This window comes from Papio anubis, chromosome 18 (genome assembly GCF_008728515.1).
Source record: "Papio anubis isolate 15944 chromosome 18, Panubis1.0, whole genome shotgun sequence".
Taxonomy (NCBI): Eukaryota; Metazoa; Chordata; class Mammalia; order Primates; family Cercopithecidae; genus Papio; species Papio anubis.
The window spans coordinates 53098622-53120447 of NC_044993.1; the positions used below are offsets into that span (position 1 = coordinate 53098622).

General features: G+C 43.8%; 1 protein-coding gene across 1 annotated transcript in view; it reads right to left on the reverse strand.

Annotated features, from left to right (window-relative positions):
- The window catches only part of OTOA (otoancorin), an 81321-nt gene extending 63445 nt beyond the window's left edge, over nt 1-17876 (reverse strand). The window contains 8 exon segments of the mRNA XM_021931822.2: nt 4935-5038; nt 9268-9503; nt 11566-11697; nt 14132-14219; nt 16799-16826; nt 16944-16974; nt 17067-17095; nt 17404-17876. Coding sequence (XP_021787514.2) covers nt 4935-5038; nt 9268-9503; nt 11566-11697; nt 14132-14219; nt 16799-16826; nt 16944-16974; nt 17067-17095; nt 17404-17494 — 739 coding nt within the window. The 5' untranslated portion in view covers nt 17495-17876.
- Nucleotides 17877-21826: the final 3950 nt, after the last annotated feature.

Sequence of the window (21826 nt, forward strand, 5' to 3'; positions counted from 1 at the left end):
TCTCTTGAACCTGAGAGGTAGAGGTTGCAGTGAGCCGAGATCACATCCCTGCATTCCAGCCTGGGCAACAGAGTGAGACTCTGTCTAATAATAATAATACTCTGGCAACATGAAATATGTTTGACTCTCTTGCATCACTACCACTAATAATGATCATCCTCACTGATTATCACCATGTTACTATACTTGAACCAAACCAAACTACTTGTAACTCCCCAAAACATTCTCCAAACCTTGGCTGGCCTTGGCCCTTTTCACCACCTACAATGCTTTTCCTTAACCCTTCTGCATCTAAATCCTACTTTAAGATCAATTTCAAATTTTCCTCTCCCTTAAAGTCTTGTCTTATCTCCTTCACGAGAAATATTTTCTCCCTCCACTGAATTCCCAGAGGACTCTCTGTGACACCCTGTTCTAGCTTTTGAAATTCCCCATCACTGAGATGTCAGTGGAACTTTAAAAACCGTCAAGTTGGCTGGGTGCAGTGACTCACACCTGTAATCCCAGCACTTTGGGAGGCCAAGGCAGGTGGATCACGAGGTCAGGAGATTGAGACCATACTGGCCAACATGGTGAAACCCCATCTCCACTAAAAATACAAAAATTAGCCAGGCATGGTGGCACACACCTGTAGTCCCAGCTACTCACGAAGCTGAGGCAGGAGAATCGCTTGTACCCGGGACGCAGAAGTTGCAGTGAGCTGAGATCGTGCCACTGCACTCCAGCCTGAGTGACAGAGCCAGACTCCGTCTCAAAAATAAAAAATAAAAAAATAGTAAATAAATTTAAAAAATATATATATGTATATATATATATCTCAAGTCTAGGATCAGACTTCAAGTTTCACTGAGCTGGAATTGACTGCCAATGCTCCCCAGTTCTTTAGCAAAAGACATTTACACACATCGACATTGTATTGGAGGCATTTGGGGAAAATGAAAGAAGTGGGGAGCGTTTACAGTGTGCAATGACTGTAACACCAAGGGCTATTTGCAGAAGCCGTGGGCAATGATAGATGCCCAAACGAGATGGAGAAATAACTTTTGTATGGACTGATTCACAAGAACATATGGAGTGCCTCCCCCAAACCAGAAATCAACGATGTTGGGGTGACACAGGCAGACTCCTATGATTCTCTAGATGGGGACCCTGGACATTTGCCTTGCCTATATAGAGGGCTAGAAAATTTTGAGGCTAGAACCACACATTCACAAAAAACCAAGCTGAGTTGTTTATTTTTTAACTAATTACTAAGCATGAACTCTATTTCCACAGATCAATCATCCCCAAGCTTGGGATTTTCTTTTTCCTCTGTTATCCAGGCTGGAGTGCAGTGGGATGATCATAGCTCGCTGAAGCCTCAAACTCTTGCCTCAGCCTTCCTAGTAGCTAGGACTACAGGCACACACCACCACAGCTGGCTAATCTTTCAATTTTTTTGTAGAGAGAGGGGTCTCAGTACATTGTCCAGGCTGGCCTTAAACTCCTGACCTCAAGCAATCCTCCTTCCTCAGCCTTCCAAAATGCTAGGGTTATAGGTGTAGGCAACCATGCCTGGCCAGCAAGGTTGGGATATTTTTAACAGCCACCATATCTCCAGTTCCCTCAAGGGACTTCATGAAAAAATAAATAAATAAATAAGTCCTAACAGAATTAATTTTAACTGACTGTAGGTTAATAATGAAGCAAACCGTATAGGAATTTTAGAAGGAAAGTCTGTGCCTAATTAAACTCTGGCAGTAAAGACAGAGAAGTCTGAAGGTTGAGTGGCTTTCTCATGGTTACCCAGTGTGAGACTCTGATTCCTGGAGGCCATAATTATGCACCAGGCAGAGGGAATTCTACTATGCATTTGAGACTTTGATTATGATCTTGTTTAATGTTCATTATGCACAAATCTCAGAGCTGAATTCCAGGAAAAGGATTGATTGGCATTCCCCATCCTCCAGCCCCATCTGCTCTCCTTATGTTTTCCCCACACACAGCTCATTCCCATCTCAGGGCCTTTGTGTTTCCTGGGATCTCTCTCTGGTATGCCCTTTCTCCAGAGCCTTACACGACTGGTTCCATCTCCTCATTTTGGTCTTGATTCAAATGTCACCCATTTGAGAGGTCTTCCCGGATTCCTTAGTCCAAGAGTTGGCAAACTGGTCCATGGGGCAAACTCAGTCCGCCACCTGTTTTTATACAGCCTGTGAGCCAAAAATGGTTTTTACATTTATTATTTTGGAGTTTTTTTAGAGACAAGGTCTCGCTCTGTCTCCCAGGCTGGAGTCCAGTTGCGCCATCATGGCTCACTGCAGCCTCAAACTCCTGGGTTCAAGGGATCCTCCCCGCCTCAGCCTCCAGAGTAGCTGGGACTACAGGCATGTACCAGCACACCAGCTAATTTTTAAAAAATTTTTTAAAAGATGGGGTCTTGCTATGTTGCCTAGGCTGGTCTTGAACTTTTGGCTTCAAGCAATCCTCCTGCCTGGGCCTCCCAAAGTGCTGGGATTACAAGCATGAGCCACTGCCCCCTGCCTCGTTTTTACATTTTTTAAATGGCTGAAAGGAAAATCAAAAGAAAAATCCTATTTGGTGACACATGAAAATTATGCAAATTTCAAATTTCAGCATCCATAAAAAAAGCTTTACTGGGACACAGGCATGCTCATTCATCTATTGACTACAGCTGTTTTCAAGATGCAATGTCAGAGCTGAATAGTTGAGGCAGAGATGGTAGGCTTACAAAGCCTAAAATATTTACCTGGTCCTTTACAGAGAACATTTGCCAAGCGCTCTTCTAGTCTAAAGTACCTATAATAATCCTTTCCGGCTGGGTACAGTGGCTCATGCCTGTAATCCCAGCACTTTGGGAGGCCAAGCCAGGTGGATCACTTGAGGTCAGGAGTTCGAGACCAGCCTAGCCAACATGGAGGAATCACGTCTCTACTAAAAATACAAAAATTAGCTGGGCATGGTGGCAGGCACCTATAATCTCAGCCATTTGGGAGCTGAGACAAGGGAATCACTTGAACCCGGGAGGCAGAGGTTGCAGTGAGCCAAAATTGTGCCACTGCACTCCAGCCTGGGTGACAGAGTAAGACTCCATCTCAACAAACTATTTTATTTTCTTCATAGCAGCTACCAGTATCTAAATTTCTAAGTTCTCTCTCTCTCTCTTTAATTACTTACATGTTTAAACATTTTTCTGCACCAACCCTCCCACAATAAAACAATAGGGTCATAAGAACAGAGACTTTGTTTTGTTTCCTTCTCTATCTTCAGCTATTGATACATAATGGGCTTTTTAAAAGTTTATTCTGTTTACATTACTGACATTAAAGGTTAACAAATTGGAGCTATCTGAGAAATTGTTTGTACTGCTAATCTATACAGCCATTCTTTTCTATCTCTGTTTTTGGTTTTGGTTTTGGTTTTGGTTTTTTTTTTTTTTTGAGACAGGGTCTCACTCCATCACACAGGCTGGAGTGCAGTGGTACAATCCCAGCTCACTGCAACTTCTGCCTCCCGGGTTCAAGCGATTCTCCCGCCTCAGCCTCCTAAGTAGCTGGGGCCACAGGCGTGTGCCACCATGCCTGGCTTTTTTTTTTTTTTTTTTTTGAGGGGGGTAAAGACAGAGTTTCACCATGTTGGCCACGCTGGTCTCAAACTCCTAACCTCAAGTGATCCGCCCGTCTCAGCCTCCCAAAGTGTTGGGATCACAGGCGTGAGTCACCGCACTTGGCCCCAGTTTTCTTTTCTTTTCTTTTCTTTTTTTTTTTTTTTTTTTTTTGAGACAGAGTCTCACTCTGTCACCCAAGATGCAGTGCAATTGCATGATCTCAGCTCACTGTAACCTCTGCCTCCTGGGTTCAAGTGATTCTCCTGCCTCAGCCTCCCAAATAGCTGGGATTACAGACACACACCACCACGCTGGGCTAATTTTTTGTATTTATCATAGAGAGGGGGTTTCACCATGTTGGCCAGGCTGGTCTCGAACTCCTGATCTCAGTTGATCCGCCTGCCTCAGCCTCGCAAAGTGCCGGGATTACAGGCATGAACCACCACACCCAGCCCACCAGGCCCCATTTTTAAGTGTATAGTTGAGCGGTAGTAAGTACATTGACATTCACATTATTGTGCAACCATCACCACCAACCATATCCAGAATATTTTGCACCTTGCAAAATTGAAACTCTACCACCGTTCTAATTTCTGTCTCTATGAATTTAACTACTCTAGGACACAAGGAGGCTTTAATCAACATCCATCAAATAAATAAATCCTGACCTACCTGCTTTGGTTGCCAGGATGCTCAGAGTTAAATTTCTGTGCTTTATTGCCTAGATTTCCTAACAAAATTCTCTGCTCTGTTGCCCAGGCTGGAGTGCAATGGCCTCAGCCTCCTGAGTAGCTGGGATTACAGGTTCCCGCCACCATGCCCAGCTAATTTTTGTATTTTTAGTAAAGATAGGGTTTCACCATGTTGGTCAGGCTGGCCTCAAAGTCCTGACCTCAGGCAATCCTCCTGCCTCGGCATCCCAAGTGCTGGGATTACAGGTGTGAGCCACTGTGCCCAGCCTCTTCTCTCATTTTAATATAGATTTTTTAATACAGATTTTGAACTTGTAACCCTACTCAAGGTTCACATTGAATCTAAGTTACCATCATTATTTATATTCCACTAAAAAATGATGACACAACATGGATTGTGAAATACAGAAATACAGACACATCATTATATCAGAGACTTCCACATGTGTGAATTGCATTAACAAAATGGGGTATGTGTTTTACTCCATATGCCATATCAAACTGTTTTTCAAAGTGGTGGGAGGTAGTAAAAATCAGAAGAGAACAACATCAAATCCATGTTTTCAGAGATGAAGCACCTCTTTTGAAGATATTCTTCCCCCAAAAAGTGATCCCACCTCCAAGTACAGGCTCACCAGTGGCATTGGAGGATGTCTGCAATATCCCACTCATCCAGGAATAGAGAGCTCTCTGGGAATGAGCCGAGGTTTTGTCGTAGAGATCTTTGAACACTGCAGATCTAAATGACACAAACATGGGCATCAATTAATAACAAACAGGTGGGGGCTGCTTTAAAGAGGGAGTCACAACAGCAAATGTGACCCAAAGCTGTCTTGTGTTAAAACCCTTCCCTCTCCCGTATGTGGAGAAATAGGAAGGCTTTTACACTGGTGGTGGGAGTGTAAATTGATTCAACCGTTGTGGAAGACAGTGTGGCGATTCCTCAAGGATCTAGAACCAGAAATACCATTTGACTCAGCAATCCCATTACTGGGTATATACCCAAAGGATTATAAATCATGCTACTGTAAAGACACATGCACACGTATGTTTATTGCTGCACCATTCACAATAGCAAAGACTTGGAACCAACCCAAATGTCCATCAATGATAGATTGGATTAAGAAAATGTGGCACATATATACCATGGAATACTATGCAGCCATAAAAAAGGATGAGTTCATGTCCTTTGCAGGGACATGGATGAAGCTGGAAACCATCATTCTCAGCAAGCTATCACAAGGACAGAAAACCAAATACCGCATGTTCTCACTCATAGGTGGGAATTGAACAATGAGATCACTTGGACACAGGGAGGGGAACATCACACACTGGGGCCTGTCAAGGGGTGGAGGGCTGGGGGAGGGATAGCATTAGGAGACATACCTAATGTAAATGATGAGATGATAGGTGCGGTAAACCAACATGGCACATGTATACCTGTATATCAAACCTGCATGTTGTGCACATGTACCCTATAACTTAAAAGCATAAAAAAAAAAAAACCTTCCCTCTCCTGAATGTAAATTAGTTCAACCATTGTGGAAGACAGTGTAGCGATTCCTCAAAGATCTAGAACCAGAAATACCATTTGACCCAGCAATCCCATTACCGGGTATATACCAAAAAATATATAAATCATTCTGTCACAAAGATAAATGCACACATGTTCATTGCAGCACTATTCACAATAGCAAAGACATGTAGTCAACCCAAATGCCCATCAATAATAGACTGGATAAAGAAAATGTGGTACATATATACCATGGAATACTATACAGCCATAAAAATGAACAAGATCATGTCTTTTGCAGGGACATGAATGGACCTGGAAGCCATTATCCTTAGCAAACTAATGCAGGAACAGAAAATGAAATTCTCCATGTTCTCACAAGTGGAAGCTGAACAATGAGATCACATGGACACAGGGAGGAGAACAACACTGGGGCCTGTTGGGGGGTGGGATGGGGGAAGGGAGAGCATTAGGAAAAATAGCTAATGCATGCTGGGCTTAATACCTAGGTGATGGGTTGATAGGTACAGCAAACCACCATGGCACACATTTATCTATATAACAAACCTGCACATCCTGCACGTGTACCCCAGAACTTAATAATAAAAAATATGCCCACACACACACTCCTTAGCTATATGTAGCTATTTTTCCCATTTTCCTCTTCCCCTTCACAGCTAAACACCTTCCAAAGAATATTCCATACATATTGTCTCCACTTCCTCACCTCTTGGTCTTTTTTGGGGGAGGTGGGGGACAACTCTGTTGAGATATAATTCACACACCTTACAATTCACCCATTTAAAGTACACAATTCAGCCAGGCACTGTGGCTTACGCCTGTAATCCCAGCAATTTGGGAGGCCAAGATGGGCAGATCACCTGAGGTCAGGAGTTCGAGACCAGCCTGACCAATATGATGAAACTCTGTCTCTACTGAAAGTACAAAAATTAGCCAGGCGTGGTGGCATACACCTGTAATCCCAGCTACTTTGGAGGCTGAGACAGGAGAATCACTTGAACCTGGGAGGCGGAGGTTGCAGTGAGTCGAGATGGCACCATTGCACTCCAGCCTGGGCAACAAGAGGGAAACTCCGTCTCAAAAAATAAAATAAATAAAAAAATAAAGTACACAATTCAGTGGTTTTCAGCATATAAGATAAAGAGCCAAAGATGTTCCCGATGGCATCATTTGAGTCTCTGGATCCAGCTGTGTCTGAAGTCAGCCCTACACCTAAAACTATTCAATTACATGTTCCACTAATTCCCTTTTTGCTTCAAGCCAGTTTGAATGGGTTTTTCTGCCACTTGGGTTTACTGCTCACTCAGGTAAGCAGTAACCAATAAACTCTCACTCCAATGATGTTCTCTTCCACAACCTGAATGAATGGCGGAGGGAGGAGACACTGAATTTAAAAGGAATAGTGTAATAGCCTGCAGAGCAAAAGGGTTTCATGTATATACATCTTAGTGGAAAAAACTGACACCCCTAGAGAAAAGATGAGGTCAGTATACTGTCTGTTTCACCTACTGCCCTTTGGCTGCAAAAGATAAAAGGAATCTCCCACATTGTTATCATCATATTGGGCTTTTCCTTCTTCTAAATCATTTTTAGATTTAGAAAGAGTGTTTTATGGCCGGGCGCGGTGGCTCACGCCTGTAATCCCAGCACTTTGGGAGGCCGAGGTGGGCAGATCACGAGGTCAGGAGATCCAGACCATCCTGGCTAACACAGTGAAGCCCCGTCTCCACTAAAAATACAAAAAATTAGCCGGGCGTGGTGGCGGGTGCCTGTAGTCCCAGCTACTCGGGAAGCTGAGGCAGGAGAATCGCTTGAATCCGGGAGGCAGAGCTTGCAGTGAGCCAAGATCGTGCCACTGCACTCCAGCCTGGGCGACAGAGCAAGACCCCGTCTCAAAAAAAAAAAAAAAAAAAAAGAAAGAGTGTTTTATGGCCATAAAGTGCTACGATTAGTAAAAGGAGGAAGTTGGCGGTGTTTGCAATGCCTATGGCCCTTCAAGTCCTAGACCCAATCCTCGAATTTGGTTTACATCAAAGCGCAATTTCTTGCAGGGCTGGCTGTAACCAACATACGCTGGCATGGCATCTCAAAAGGAGAAAAGTCCTCCTTTTTCAATGCTCTGTCACTCCTCCTGCTGTCCCTCAAGAAGGTCTCAGTTTAGTGCCAATGAGTCTTTAAAACACACTCAGATTGTTTATAAATCAATAGAACAAGACCCAGGTTCACAGCCTTGGTGCTGTGGACTGAAAGTTTGCATTTCCCCAAATTTCATGGGTTGAAATCCTAACTCCCAACATGACAGTATTAATAGGTGGAGTTTTGAGGAGGTGATTAGTTCATGAGGCTGGATACCTCATGAATGGGATTAGTGCTCTTATAAAAGAGATCCCAGAGGGCTTGCTCACCCCTTCCACCACAAGGGGACACAGCGAGAAGGTGCCAATAAACCAGAAAGTGAGCCCTCTCCAGATACCGAGTCTGCCAGTACCTTGATCTTGGACTTCCCAGTCTCCAGAACCATGAGAAATAAACACTTGTTGTTTATTAGCCACATAGTCTGTGGTATTTTTGTTATAGCAGCCCAATCTGACACACACTTAAGCAAGCAACATATCTAGCTAGGATTTAGTGATACTTTTTTCCCACTGTATTTGTTTATGTGGGTTTTTGTTTTGTTTTGCTTTTGTTTTTGTTTTGATACGGAGTCTCACTCTGTCGCCCAGGCTGGAATGCAGTGGTGCAGTTCTGGCTCACTGCAACCTCCACCTCCCAGGTTCAAGTGATTCTCCTGCCTCAGCCTCCCAAGTAGCTGAGATTACAGGCACCCACCACCATACCTGGTTAATTTTTGTATTTTTAGTAGAGACGTGGTTTTGCTGTGTTGGCCAGGCTGGTCTCGAACTGCTGACCTCATGATCCACCCACCTCTGCTTCCCAAAGTGCTGGGATCACAGGCGTGAGCTACCACACCCAGCCTAACTCTACAGATTTTAAGCTTTTGCTCCAAAACATGCATATAAACCTGTGCCCACCTGCCTTCTCCCTGCTGCCAGGTGATACCTCTTTGAATTCTCACTGCAGCCCCTGAAGGATAGTATGATGAGTTAAGAAGGTGGGAGTGGCTGGTGTGGTGGCTCACGCCTGTAATCCCAGCGCTTTGGGAGGCCAAGGCAGGTGAATCACCTGAGGTCAGGAGTTCCAGACCAGTCTGGCCAACATGATGAAATTCCATCTCTACAAAAATACAAAAATTAGTTGGGTGTGGTAGGCGCCCCTGTAGTCCCAGTTACTTGGAATTGAGGCAGGAGAATCGCTTGAACCTGGGAGGCAGAGGTTGCAGTGAGCCGAGATTGCGCTACTGCACTCCAGCCTGGGTGACAGAGTGAAACTCCATCTCAAAAAAAAAAAGAAAAAATGTGGGAGAAACCACTCACAGATTCTTAAAGGCATCCTCGCGCAGGTCCCGAGGGAGCCGCTCTGTGATGTCTGGCTGGAGAAAGCTGCCTGAGGACTCCCTCAGCACCTTGCCCAGGATCTCCACACACTCCAGGGAGTTCAGCACCTGGAAACACCTCTCGAGTGTGATGAGAAACAGGCTGCGGTTCACGCCAGGGCTCTGCAAGGCTCGTTCTCGAATCTCTCCTAAGTCGATGATGATGTCTTTCAGGTCCTAAAGCAATAAGAAAAGCCAGGGTCAGCTTGAGAGCTGCCTTTCAATTTGGAAGCCCTGGGAGGGACCACACATTGCAACAGTGGGGAAAGTCAGGATCACTGTTTAACACCATGCTGCTATATTGAAACTTCTAGAGCTTTCCATTCCCTGCAAAACAAAGTCAAGGCCTTTATCTGCTCCACTCACTCTGGAACCTTCCCAGTCTCCAGATACATCTGACCAGCATACCTCAGGCCCTTGGTCTACCTGGAATTCTGCATCTCTCCTTTTTCTGGTGAAATCTAGCTCATCCTTTAAGGCTGGGCTCCATTGCCATCTCCTTGGTGAAGTCTCTGATCCCTCCAACTTCCTCCTTCAAATCAGATTTCCCTCCCTTATGTGCCCCCAGGTCATCTTGAACCAAACTCTATAATGCATTAAAGGTACTCGTGTCTTTCCTCCAAGCCCGTGGTTCTCACCTCTGGGTGCACATCAGAATCATCTGGGGACCTTTTTTAAAGTTTGATTTTATTGTTGAGACAGGGTCTTGCTCTGTCACCCAGGCTGCAGTGCAGTGGTGTGATTATAGCTCACTGCAGCCTCAACCTCCTGGGCTTGAGCAATGCTCCCACCTCAGCCTCCCAAGTAGCTGGGACCACAGGCACACACCACTACACTCAGCTATTTTTTGTAGAGATGGAGTTTTGCCATGTTGCCCAGGCTGGTCTCAAACTACTGGGCTCAAGCAATCTGCCTACAACCACCCAAAGTGTTAGGGTTACAGGTATGAGCCACCATGCCCAGCCCATCTGGGGAGCTTTTGGAAAGGACTGATTGGCCTGGTGCAGAGGCTCACATCTATAACCCCAGCACATCGGGAGGCCGAGGCAGGTGGATCGCTTGAGCCCAGGAGTTTGAGTCCAGCCTGGACAACATAGGGAGATCCCATCCCTAAAAAATAAATGTTTAAAAATTAGCTGGGTGTGCTGGTGCACACCTGTAGTCCTAGCTGCTTGAGAGGCTGAGGTGGGAGGATCACTTGGGCTTAGGATATCAAGGCTGCAGTGAGCTATAACTACACCACTACACTCCAGCCTGGATGACAGAGTGAGCCCCTGTCTCTAAGGAAAAAAAAAAAAAAAAAAAAAAGCTTCCATTTTACTGAGCATTGACTCTACTGTGCCAAGCTTGGAGCAAACATGCATCATCTGATTAATTCTCATGACAATCCTACAGGTTAAGCCCCATGGGTACTAGGGTCAGGCATTCCCAGGTTCAAATCCCAGGGCCTCCATTATCTGTATGTCCTGAGCAAATGACTTACCTTTTTTAAGTCCCAGTTTTTACAGTCTCAGAGGCCTTGCTTTGTGATATTCTTGGATCACTAACCTCATTTTGTGGAAATTAACTGCTTCTGTTTTTTGTCTCCCATGCAGACTGTGAGCTCCTTGAGGACAGGATCTCTGTGTCCACTGGTGCATAGTAATTTTTATTAGTGGATGTTTATTCACCCAAACAATCAGGAGATCCTCAGATCCTCAATTAGAACCCCTCATTTCTTAGTACTCACAAAAATATGAATTAGGCCAGGCATGGTGGCTCACACCTGTAATCCCAGCACTTTGGAAGGCCAAGGCAGGCAAATGACTTGAGGCCAGGAGTTCGAGACCAGCCTGGCAAAATCTCATCTCTACTAAAAATACAAAAATTAGCCAGGCATGGTGGCACACACTTGTAATCCCAGCTACTTGGGAGGTTGAAGCACAAGAATCACTTATACCCAGGGGGCAGAAGTTGCAGTGAGCTGAGATTGTGCCTCTGCACTCCAGCCTGAGTGACAGAGTAAGACTCTGTCTAAAACAAAAATAAAATAGAAAATTATAAGGCTCCTCATTTTAACTTTGGAGAAAGTAAGTGAGAAAACTTAGATCCTAAAGCTCCCAGGGGGTTAGAGGAGGCAGAGGGAGAGAGGAAAAGACAATGAAGGACCAAGGCCTAAGTCAGGCTCCATTTTATTCAATTCAACAACACCACGTGGTGCTGGACTTCCTCTATCCCCAGGATGCCATGGGCGCCTCACCAAGCGGTCCTTCTTGTCTTCTAAGAGGCATTTCATAGCAGTGTGGAACTGCTGGGCATCTGTCTTCCTCAGGTCCTCCAGCAGCTTCTGGGGCTGGTGCAGACGCTGCTCCAGGTGGTTTTCCACGGCTGCCTGTATTGGGGGTGTTGGGAGAGTGAGTGAGAACAGAAAGAGCAGGAGCACATGGTCAGCACCATGGCCAGCGGCCCAGCCCGGCCACCTCATTCCCTGCAGAGACCACAACTGGTGGCCAGCAGTCTGGTTGGGCCAGCTCCAAATTCCTCATTAGCCACCAACATGTAAAAGTGAGGGGCCAGGCGCGGTGGCTCATGCCTGTAATCCCAGCACTTTGGGAGGCCAAGGCGGGTGGATCACGAGGTCAAGAGATCAAGACCATCCTGGCCAACATGGTGAAACCCCATCTCTACTAAAAATACAAAATTTAGCCAGGCATGGTGGCATGCACCTGTAGTCCCAGCTACTCAGGAGGCTGAGGCAGGAGAATCACTTGAACCTGGGAGATGGAGGTTGTGGTGAGCTAAGGTGGCACAACTGCACTCCAGCCTGGGCAACAGAGCGAGACTCCGTCTCAAAAAAAAAAAAAAATCACTCATTGTTTATCTGAAATTCAAATGAAATCGGACATCTGTTTTTTGTTTTTGTTTTAGAGAAGGGGTCTTTCTCGGTTGCCTAGGCTGGAATGCAGTGGTACGATCATAGCTCACTGTAACCTCAAACTCTTGGGCTCAAGCAATCCTCCTGCCTCAGCCTTCCAAGTAGCTGGGACTACAGGCCACACCACCACACTCAGCTAATTTTTTGTTTGTTTGTTTGTTTGTTTGTTTTTGTAGAGACAGGGTCTCACTATGTTGCCAGGGCTTGTCTCCGACTCCTGGTATCAAACAATCCTCCCACTTATGCCTCGCAAAGTGTTGGGATTACAGGCATGAGCCACCACGCAGAGCCGCATCTGTATTTTTATTTGCTAAATCAGCAACACTTCTTGTGGGCCTCAGTTTTCTTACCTGCAAAATGGAGGCAATAAGATAACTTACCACATAGGGTTATTATGAGGATTCAGTGTGTAAAGTGTTTTCGATAGTGGCTAGCACACAGTAAGTGCTCAATAGTGCCAGCTATTATTCTCTATCTTGACCAAGGTGAATAATGGCTTACTTAAAGCCTCACCCCTAAAATGAAAGGTCCTGTGGGTAGTATCATGACTGTCTTGTTCTCTACTGAGACCTCAGTGTCTGGAGCCATGCCTGGCAAAAAGCAGTTGTTAACTCAGTAGATATTGAATGAATAAATGAATATGGTATATACACAGGAAGAGATATATCAGGTTAAAGTAGATACATCTCATGAGTATCCATTACTGCTAGAGAAAGAAGGCAAGCATTGCTTCTCCTTCAGTTGCCCTGACTGATGAAGAGAAGAAAAGCAGATGCCATGTGGGGCCAACAGCCACCTCCAGCTAATGGCTGTCCTGGGACCTGGCAGACAACAAGCTCTCTGAGTATATTTGTGACATCAATGTTGGTTGATGTTTCCATTTTCAATAAAATGTAAGTAAAAATGGAAACAATGAAGACATGTCAGAACTTTATTCATTAATTAATGACATAAATGGCCTTTTGCTAAACTGAATAATTGTTTCTCAATACTGAAAGAATTTTTCCCCAATTTTCTGTGTTATCCACAGTGTGATGAAAAAGACACAACATGCCACACTAGGCTAATGGTCAGGCAGGTGCTGTGCAGTTCACCATAGCCACCACCTCAGGCATGAGCCCTATTGCCCCTTAAGGCAAATACCCTTTGCCACCTTTCAACACGCTTGTGCTATTGTTTTCATTACAGTAGAGTTAAAAGAGAAAAAAATACATTTCTTGGACCCATGGTAGAAAGACTGATCACTATATCCAAATATCCACTCTCTCACTGCTCTTCATCAATTGAACCCTTCAACTTTTAGTTGGGTACATGTCTCCTTTGCAGTAAGATGTGACTATGATGTGTGAGCCAAGCTAATGTGTGCAGAGGGAATTGTGTAACTTGCAAGTCATATCCTCAGAAGAGAAGATGCTTACCCTTGTCTTCTTCTTCCCACCCCTCCCCTGGATTGGAGAAGGGGTGTGGTGTTTCCACCACATGGGTAATAACTCCCCAGGAGATGACAAAGCAAAAAGCTAAAAGGAACCTGGGTCCTTGGATAACCTCATGGAATACAGCTGCCTTTTCTCTGTGGCTCTCCCACTTAGCTCTGGACTATTACATGAGAAAGAAATAAACTAAACTGTTTGAGCTGTTGTCCTCTGGGGGTCTTTTTGTTATAGCAGCTCAGCCCATACCCTAATATATCATGTCTCCATCAAAGGTGGGAAAATGAAAGAGAGACAAAATATCTTATATCACGTTTCAAGAAGAACTGTACAGAACCCTTTTCCTTGCAGAAGTAAAGACTGTCTCTACATCTAGCCCACTTCTCCAATTTACCTGGCCCCTGAGTTTGCAATCCCTGAGCACTGAGATGGAAACAGAAAGATGGGTCTCAGGTACACACCTGCAGGCTGGAGATGGTGAAGGCAACATTCCGAGAATTCAGATAGGCCAGGACTCTGTGGGACAGGTCATCCATCCACACGTGGGAGCTTCAGTTGAAGACAGATGGGAAAAGATCACAATGACAGGTTCTCCTACAAGCACTACTGTACTAGCTAAGTGCCCAGGGGACAGGTCGGGATGGACCAGGGGTGTTAGAAATTTTGTGCTTGGAAGTGGGAGGTTTCTCTTTTCTTTTCTTTCTTTCTTTCTTTTTTCTTTTCTTTTTTTTTAGCAGGGTCTTGCTCTGTTGCACGATCACGGCTCACTGCAGCCTCAATCTCCCCAGCCTAAGCGATCTTCCAACCTCAGCCACCCAAGCAGCTGGGATCACAGGTGCATGCCACCACACCCAGCTAATTTTGTTTATTTTTTGTAGAGATGGGGTCTCACTATGTTGCCCAGGCTGGTCTCAAACTCCTGGGCTCAAGCAATCCTCCCACCTCTGCCTCCCAAAGTGCTGGGATTACAGGACTGAACCACCATGCCCAGCCTGAAGTAAAAAATTTCTTAACCAGCCACAGTGATAGAAGAGTTTCCAATTCTAGGAATCTGCCTGGATCCCATTCTCTCAAAGCCAATTCCCAAATTTCTAAGCTGTATGCAATATTCTAATTTCCGTAACAATCTACTTAGATTGACTACAGTCCAAACTGATTGAGTTAGAAAGATGTACATTTAAAAAGCAGATGCTAGGTATACCATGAGAGGCTGGAATAGCATAGTTAAGAGTGTGGGCTCCAAACTGGATTTGAATCCTAGTTTCATCACTTAGCTGTGTGACTTGAGACAATTTGCTAAATTTTTTGTGCCTCAGTTTCCCTTTCTATGAAATATTGCTAACAACTGTGAGATTAAAATTTGTTCACACATGAAAACTGTGTAAGGTAGTGCCCAACACACAGTAAATGCTCATGAATAGCCTTTTCTTTTTTTTTTTTTTTTCTTTTTGAGACAGAGTCTCACTCTGTCACCCAGGCTGGAGTGCAGTGGTGCAATCTCGGCTCACTGCAACCTCCACCTCCTAGGTTCAAGCGATTCTCCTGCCTCAGCCTCCTGAGTAGCTGGGATTACAGGTGTACACCACCACACCCAGCTCATTTTTGTATTTTTAGTAGAGACGGGATTTTGTCATGTTGGCCGGGCTGGGCTGGGCTGGAACTCCTGGCCTTAAGTGATCCTCCCAACTTGGCCTCACAAAGTGCTGGGATTACAGAGATGAGCCACCATGCCCAGCCTATGAATAGCCTTTTGTAATCTTTTGTTTGTTTGTTTGTTTGTTTGTTTGTTTGTTTGTATTGACACGGAGTCTCACTCTGTTGCCCAGGCTGTAGTGCAGTGGCTCAATCTTGGCTTATTACAACCTCTGCCTCCTGGGTTCAAGTGATTCTCCTGCCTCAGCCTCCCGAGTAGCTGGGACTACAGGCACGCAACACCATGCCTGGCTAATTTTTATGTACTTTTAGTAGAGACAGGGTTTCATTATGTTGGCCAGGCTGGTCCCCAACTCCTGACCTCGTGATCTGCCCACCTCGGCCTCCCAAAGTGCAGGAATTACAGGCATGAGCCACCGTGCCTGGCCTGTAATCTTATAAAGAGACGGATGAATGGATGGATGGATGGATGGATGGATGGATGGATGGATGGATGGATGGATGGTTAAATTAATAAACAAAATACTTAGACTGAAAGAATATATCCAAAAGTATCCATTGGTGTTATCTTAGGGAAAGGAGGGGCTATGGGGATCTTTCACTTCAACATAACTGGGTATCCCTGACATGGGGCCCCAAGACCCCTATTTCTTCTCCTTCATAGTACTCATCATATTAGAATTGTTTATTAATATTGGCATTTCCACACTACCTACCTCCCTGCCCCATGTCCCTGGTATCTGTCTATATGCAGCTTATAGCGCAAAAGTAAAGGAAATGGGTCCTGGAGCCAGGCCACTGGTTCACATCCCAGTTGTGTGGCCTTGATTTACCCTTCCTGGTCCTCAGTTTCACCATTGTGTGCAATGGGATAACAACAGGACCTACCTTGTGTGGCCCTTGTGAGGATTAGGTTGTTTCTATACCAAGCACTTAGTAGAATACCCACTACATAGAAAGCACTCAATAAATTTCAGCTCTTAGGCCGGGCACGGTGGCTAATGCCTGTAATCCCAGCACTTTGGGAGGCTGAGGTGGGCAGATCATCTGAGGTCAGGAGTTTGGGACCAGCCTGGCCAACATGGTGAAAACCGATCTCTACTAAAAATACAAAAATTAGCCGGGTGTGGTGATGGGTGTCTGTATTCCCAGCTACTCAGGAGGCTGAGGCAGGAAAATTGCTCGAACCCCGGAGGTAGAGGTTGCAGTAGTGAGCCAAGATAGCACCACTGCACTCCAGCCTGGGCAACAAGAGTGAAACTCCGTTTAAAAAAAAAAAAAAAAAAAATGGCTCTTACGCTAGAGTGAGGAAGAATGATGTCTGTGGAGCAAGGGTGTTGACTTTTAAAACATTGTGCATTGATTGACATTTTTTGTAATGAGCACATATTACTTTTTACAATTAAGAGACTTCCATTAAGAATTTTTGTTAAAAATCTATCCCATCCCTTCCCCTCTCCTCTAGGGCAGGTTACCTTTGAAACTGTATGAGATCCAGCAGTGCTACAATGGGAATAAAATGAAAAGACATCTTTAAAAGGAATCATTCCAGAGAGATCACAGCCGCATTCTGTTTGAAATTCTTAGAAGCAGCAAGTGGAGACTGAGGGGGCACATTACCATTCAGATAGCTTCCATCTATTATTTCTTCCTAAAAGGCAAAGAGATAACATCAAGTATAACATCCAAAAGTTGGCAATTCCAGTAGAGGGGATTCTGATTAAGAGAAAATAGAATACTCACCGCCATTTTTTGCAACAATGGATGCAAATCTGTAAGAAAGCCATTGAATGTATAACTAGAATTGAATTGTGTGACCTTCAAAACTACAAATACAGGTTAGGGGAAAAGCCCCAGAAAGCCACTCATAAAGGAAATTTTTAGTGAATTTGAATTATAACTGTCCACTCTGAGAAAACCGTGGCTTGAAAAATCCTTAGAATAATCCTGAAAAATCATACATGCACACCCCCCCCCGCCAAAAAACAACTTACAGCATCATGTACCTAATGTATCTATCCCACCACATTCCCTAAACTGTGTGGAAACCACAAAGGGTGATTATTCCCTCAGGACTTACCCTGCCTGGAATTTGGCACTGTATAACTCGACACTCCATGACTCAGAAAAAGGAATAGGAAAAGGGAGTATGTCATGGGTTCCTGAGACATTCTCCTGTAGTTAATTTAAGCATAGAAGTGATTCAGGTTTAAATATATATATATATATATACACACACACACACACACATATTTATACATGTATATAAACATACATATATAGAGACATTCAGAAGACAAAAGGAAAAACCAAGTAGACCCAGAATCCCTTGAAATCTTTTTAAAAATAATTTTAAAATTCACCTACTTTCCTCCATCTAAACCCACATTCTAGTCTAAGACACTATCATCTCTCTCCTTGGTGACTACAATGGCCTGTTTATCTTACCACTACCTCTGACTCCTCTCAATCCAGCAAAAAGGCATGGTCAAAAGTAGACTCTGGGCCAAGCATGGTGGCTCACACCTGTAATTCCAGCACTTTGGGAGGCCAAGGTGGGTGGATCACTTGAGGTCAGGAGTTCGAGACCAGCCTGGCCAACATAGTGAAACCCTGTCTCTACTAAAAATACAAAAATTAACTGCTTGGTGGCGCATATCTGTAGTCCCAGCTACTTGGGAGGCTGAGACAGGAGAATTGCCTGAATCTGTGAGGTAGAGGTTGCAATGAGCCAAGATTGTGCCACTGCACTCTAGCCTAGGCAACAGAGCGAGACTCTGTCTGAAAAAAAAGTATAGACTCTATTTTATCTGCAAGAAATGTATATACAGAATATAAAAACTACTCTTATAATTAAATAAGAAGATATACAAGCCAAGGGGAAAAAATGTAAAAACAATATGAAGTTGGCCAGGTGCAGTGGCTCACACCTGTAATCCCAGCACTTTGGGAGGCCGAGGTGGGCAGATCATGAGGTCAGGAGATCAAGACCATTCTGGCTAACACGGTGAAACCCTGTCTCTACTAAAAATACAAAAAAATTAGCCGGGCATGGTGGCACGCACCTGTAGTCCCAGCTACTCAGGAAACTAAGGCAGGAGAATGGCGTGAACCCGGGAGGCGGAGTTTGCAGTGAGCCGAGATCGCGCCACTACACTCCAGCCTGGGCAACAGAGCAAGACTCTGTCTCAAAAAAAAAAAAAAAAAAAAGAAGATACGAAGTTAAACTTCATAAAAACAGATGTAAAAATGGCCAATAAGCACGCAACTGATTATCACAGCTAACAAGAACTAGCAAACTAAACCCACAACGAGACCACTATAAAGTCATTAGAATGGGTAAAAATTTCAAAGACTGACTATCAAATGTTGGTGATGATATGGAACAACAGGAACTCTGATACAGCTGCTTGGGAAAACTGACAGCGTCTTACAGACTTAAATATACAATAACCTATGATCAAGACATGCCACTCCTAGGTGTTTAAGCAAGAGAAATGAAAACATGTCTACACAAAGATTTGTATAGCTTCATTCATAGTAGCCAGATATTGCAAAGAATCACATATCCAATAACAGGTGAAAGGTTAAACATGGTATCTTCATTCAGTGGATACCATTCAGTAATAACAATAAAAAGAAATTAGTTATAATTTTATTCTAGCTATGATGGAGTAATTGGCAATGGGTAAACCTTCCTGCCTTAAACAATTAAAAAACTGGCTGAAATATGTGGGTGCAAAGGTTTTTCAGACATTGGGCAGCAGGTAGTACAAGACTGAGATCCCTGAGCAAGGAAAGCAAACAAGCTGAACTCTGTAATTGCTCCTGCTCAGTGCCTGGAGTCTCCAGCCCATAGCACAAGGAGGGAGAATTCAAACAGAGCCTACAGGTCTCACTGAGCAGAAGAGACAGAGTGGAACTTCAGGGAAATCAAGGCAGCTAGAATCCATAGGAAGAATACTTGGAGAGGAGGAAGTTGCACAGAGAGAAAGTTCTGGAGATCTGAAGAAGGGTCTTTTGAGTCTTTGGCTGAATATTTATCTACCCATGCTTGTAAGAAACCACCTGAGGCTGGAGAATGAACCACCCGTAAGCAGAGCAATCCTTGGACCTCACAGGGGAATGAGAATAGCTCCTACAAGCTGCAATGGAAAAATCTCCAAATACATTGGGCATCAGGGTCAATCATCAAAGAATAATTACCTCTATGATAGGCCAAATTAGCCCTAGACTAAAGTTTATTCTAGATGTGCCCTAACAAAGCTCAAAAGCAAGTCTTGGAAGGATCTAATTGATTCCAAGTAACTGAATTGCATTCCAGAACAAAACCCAACAATATTTAAAGCAGTATGATAAAACCCAGAAACTTTAGAAAACCAGAAGATGGAGCAAGAAAAAAAAAGAAAAAGAAAAAAAACCCAGCAATGTAAAATCCAAAGTGTCCAGCGTCCAATCAAAAATTACCAGGCAGGCTAGGCACAGTGGCTCATGTGTGTAATCCCAGCCCTTTGGGAGGCCAAGGAGGGTGAATTGCCTGAGCTCAGGAGTTTGTGACCAGCCTGGGCAACATGGTGAAACTCTGTCTTTACCAAAAATGCAAAAATTTGCCAGGGATGTAGCAGGTGCCCAGCTACTCAGGAGGCTGAGGTAGGAGGATCATTGAAGCCTGGAAAGTTAAGGCTGCAGTGAGCCATGATTTTGCCACTGCACTCCAGCCAGGGTGACAGAGCGAGACCCTGTGTCAAAGAAATTTTTTAATAAATAAATAAAAATTACCAGGCATACAAGGAAGCAGGAAAATATGGCTGATTGTCAGGAGAAAAATCCAATCAATAGAACAGATCCAGAAATGACACAGAAGATCCAATTAATGGACAAGGATGTTTATTATAAATACACTCTGTAAGTTCAAGAAAATAGAGGAATACAGTGAAGAAAGTCATAGCCAGAGGCATGATAGGTACATAATCAAATTGCTTTAAAAAATGATTTTTTCAAGAAATCCAACAAAAAGGAGTTGCATCTAGACTATATGGAAAAAAACTCTCAATACTAAAAAGTAAATTAGACACTACAGCAATCCAATCAGAAAATGAGCAGAAGACATGAGTAGATATATCATCAATGTATATATACAGGGGGATAAAGACAAATAAATACATGGGAAGATACTCAGCATTTTTAGCCATTAGGAAAATTACCATTGAAACTACAGTGTAAACCTATCAGATGGCTAAAATAAAAAATAACCATAATGAGGCTGGGTGCAGTGAATCACGCCTGTAATCCCAGCACTTTGGAAGGCCGAGGTGGGTGAATCACCTGAAATCAGGAATTCGAGACCAGCCTGGCCAACATGGTGAAACTCCATCTCTACTAAAAATACAAAAATTAGCCGGGCATGGTGGCTTATGCCTGTAGTCCCAGCTACTCAGGAGGCTGAGGCAGGAGAATTGCTTGAACCTGGGGAGGCAGAGGTTGCAGTGAGCCAAGATCACGCCACTGCACTCCAGCCTGGGCAACAGAATGAGACTTCATCTCAAACATAAAAGATAAATAAAACCATAATGCCATTAACTGGAAAGGATGACGAGAAACTGGATCACTCACACATTGCTAATGAGAATACAGTGAAACTCCATCTCCACTAAAAACAGAAAAAATTAGCCAGATGTGGTTGCGGGCACCTGTAGTCCCAGCTACTAGGGAGGCTGAGGCAGGAGAATGGTGTGAACCGGGGAGGCAGAGCTTGCAGTGATGCAGTGAGCCAAGATTTTGCCACTGCACTCCAACTTGGGTGACAGTGCGAGACTCCATCTCAAAACAAAACAAAACAAAACAAAAACAACAACAACAACAAAAAAAACCTGTACACAAATGTTCATAGCATCTTTACTTATAGTAGCCAAAAAATTGAACCAATCTAAATGTCATTCCATAGGTGAATGGTTAAACTGACTGTGGTATGTCCATGCCATTGAATACTACTCAGCAGTGAAAACGAACTATTGATACAGGCAACAACTATTGATGGACCTACAGGGAATTATGCTGAGGGAAGAAAGCTAATCACTGAGAGTTATATACTGATGATTCCATTTATAAAACATTCTTGAAATAAAATTACAGAAATGGAGAACAGATTAGTATTTGCCATGGGGAGAGGGAGATAAGGCTATCAAGGGATGTATGAAGGAGGCTTGTGATCACCAGGAGAGTTCTGGGTCCTAGTTAGGGTAGCTGTTACATTAATCTACACATGTCACAAAATTGAAGAAAACGATATAAAATATACACACAAAGAAGTCCATGTAAAACTAGTGAAATCTGAATAAGCCCTGAATTTGTACCATGATTTCCTGAGTTTTATATGGTACTGTTGTTATATAACATGTAACCAATGGGGAAAACTGGGTGAAGAGTACACAGGATATTTCTTTTGCAACTTTTTACGAATCTCTAATTATTTCAAATTCTTTTTTATTTTTTTGAGAGACAGA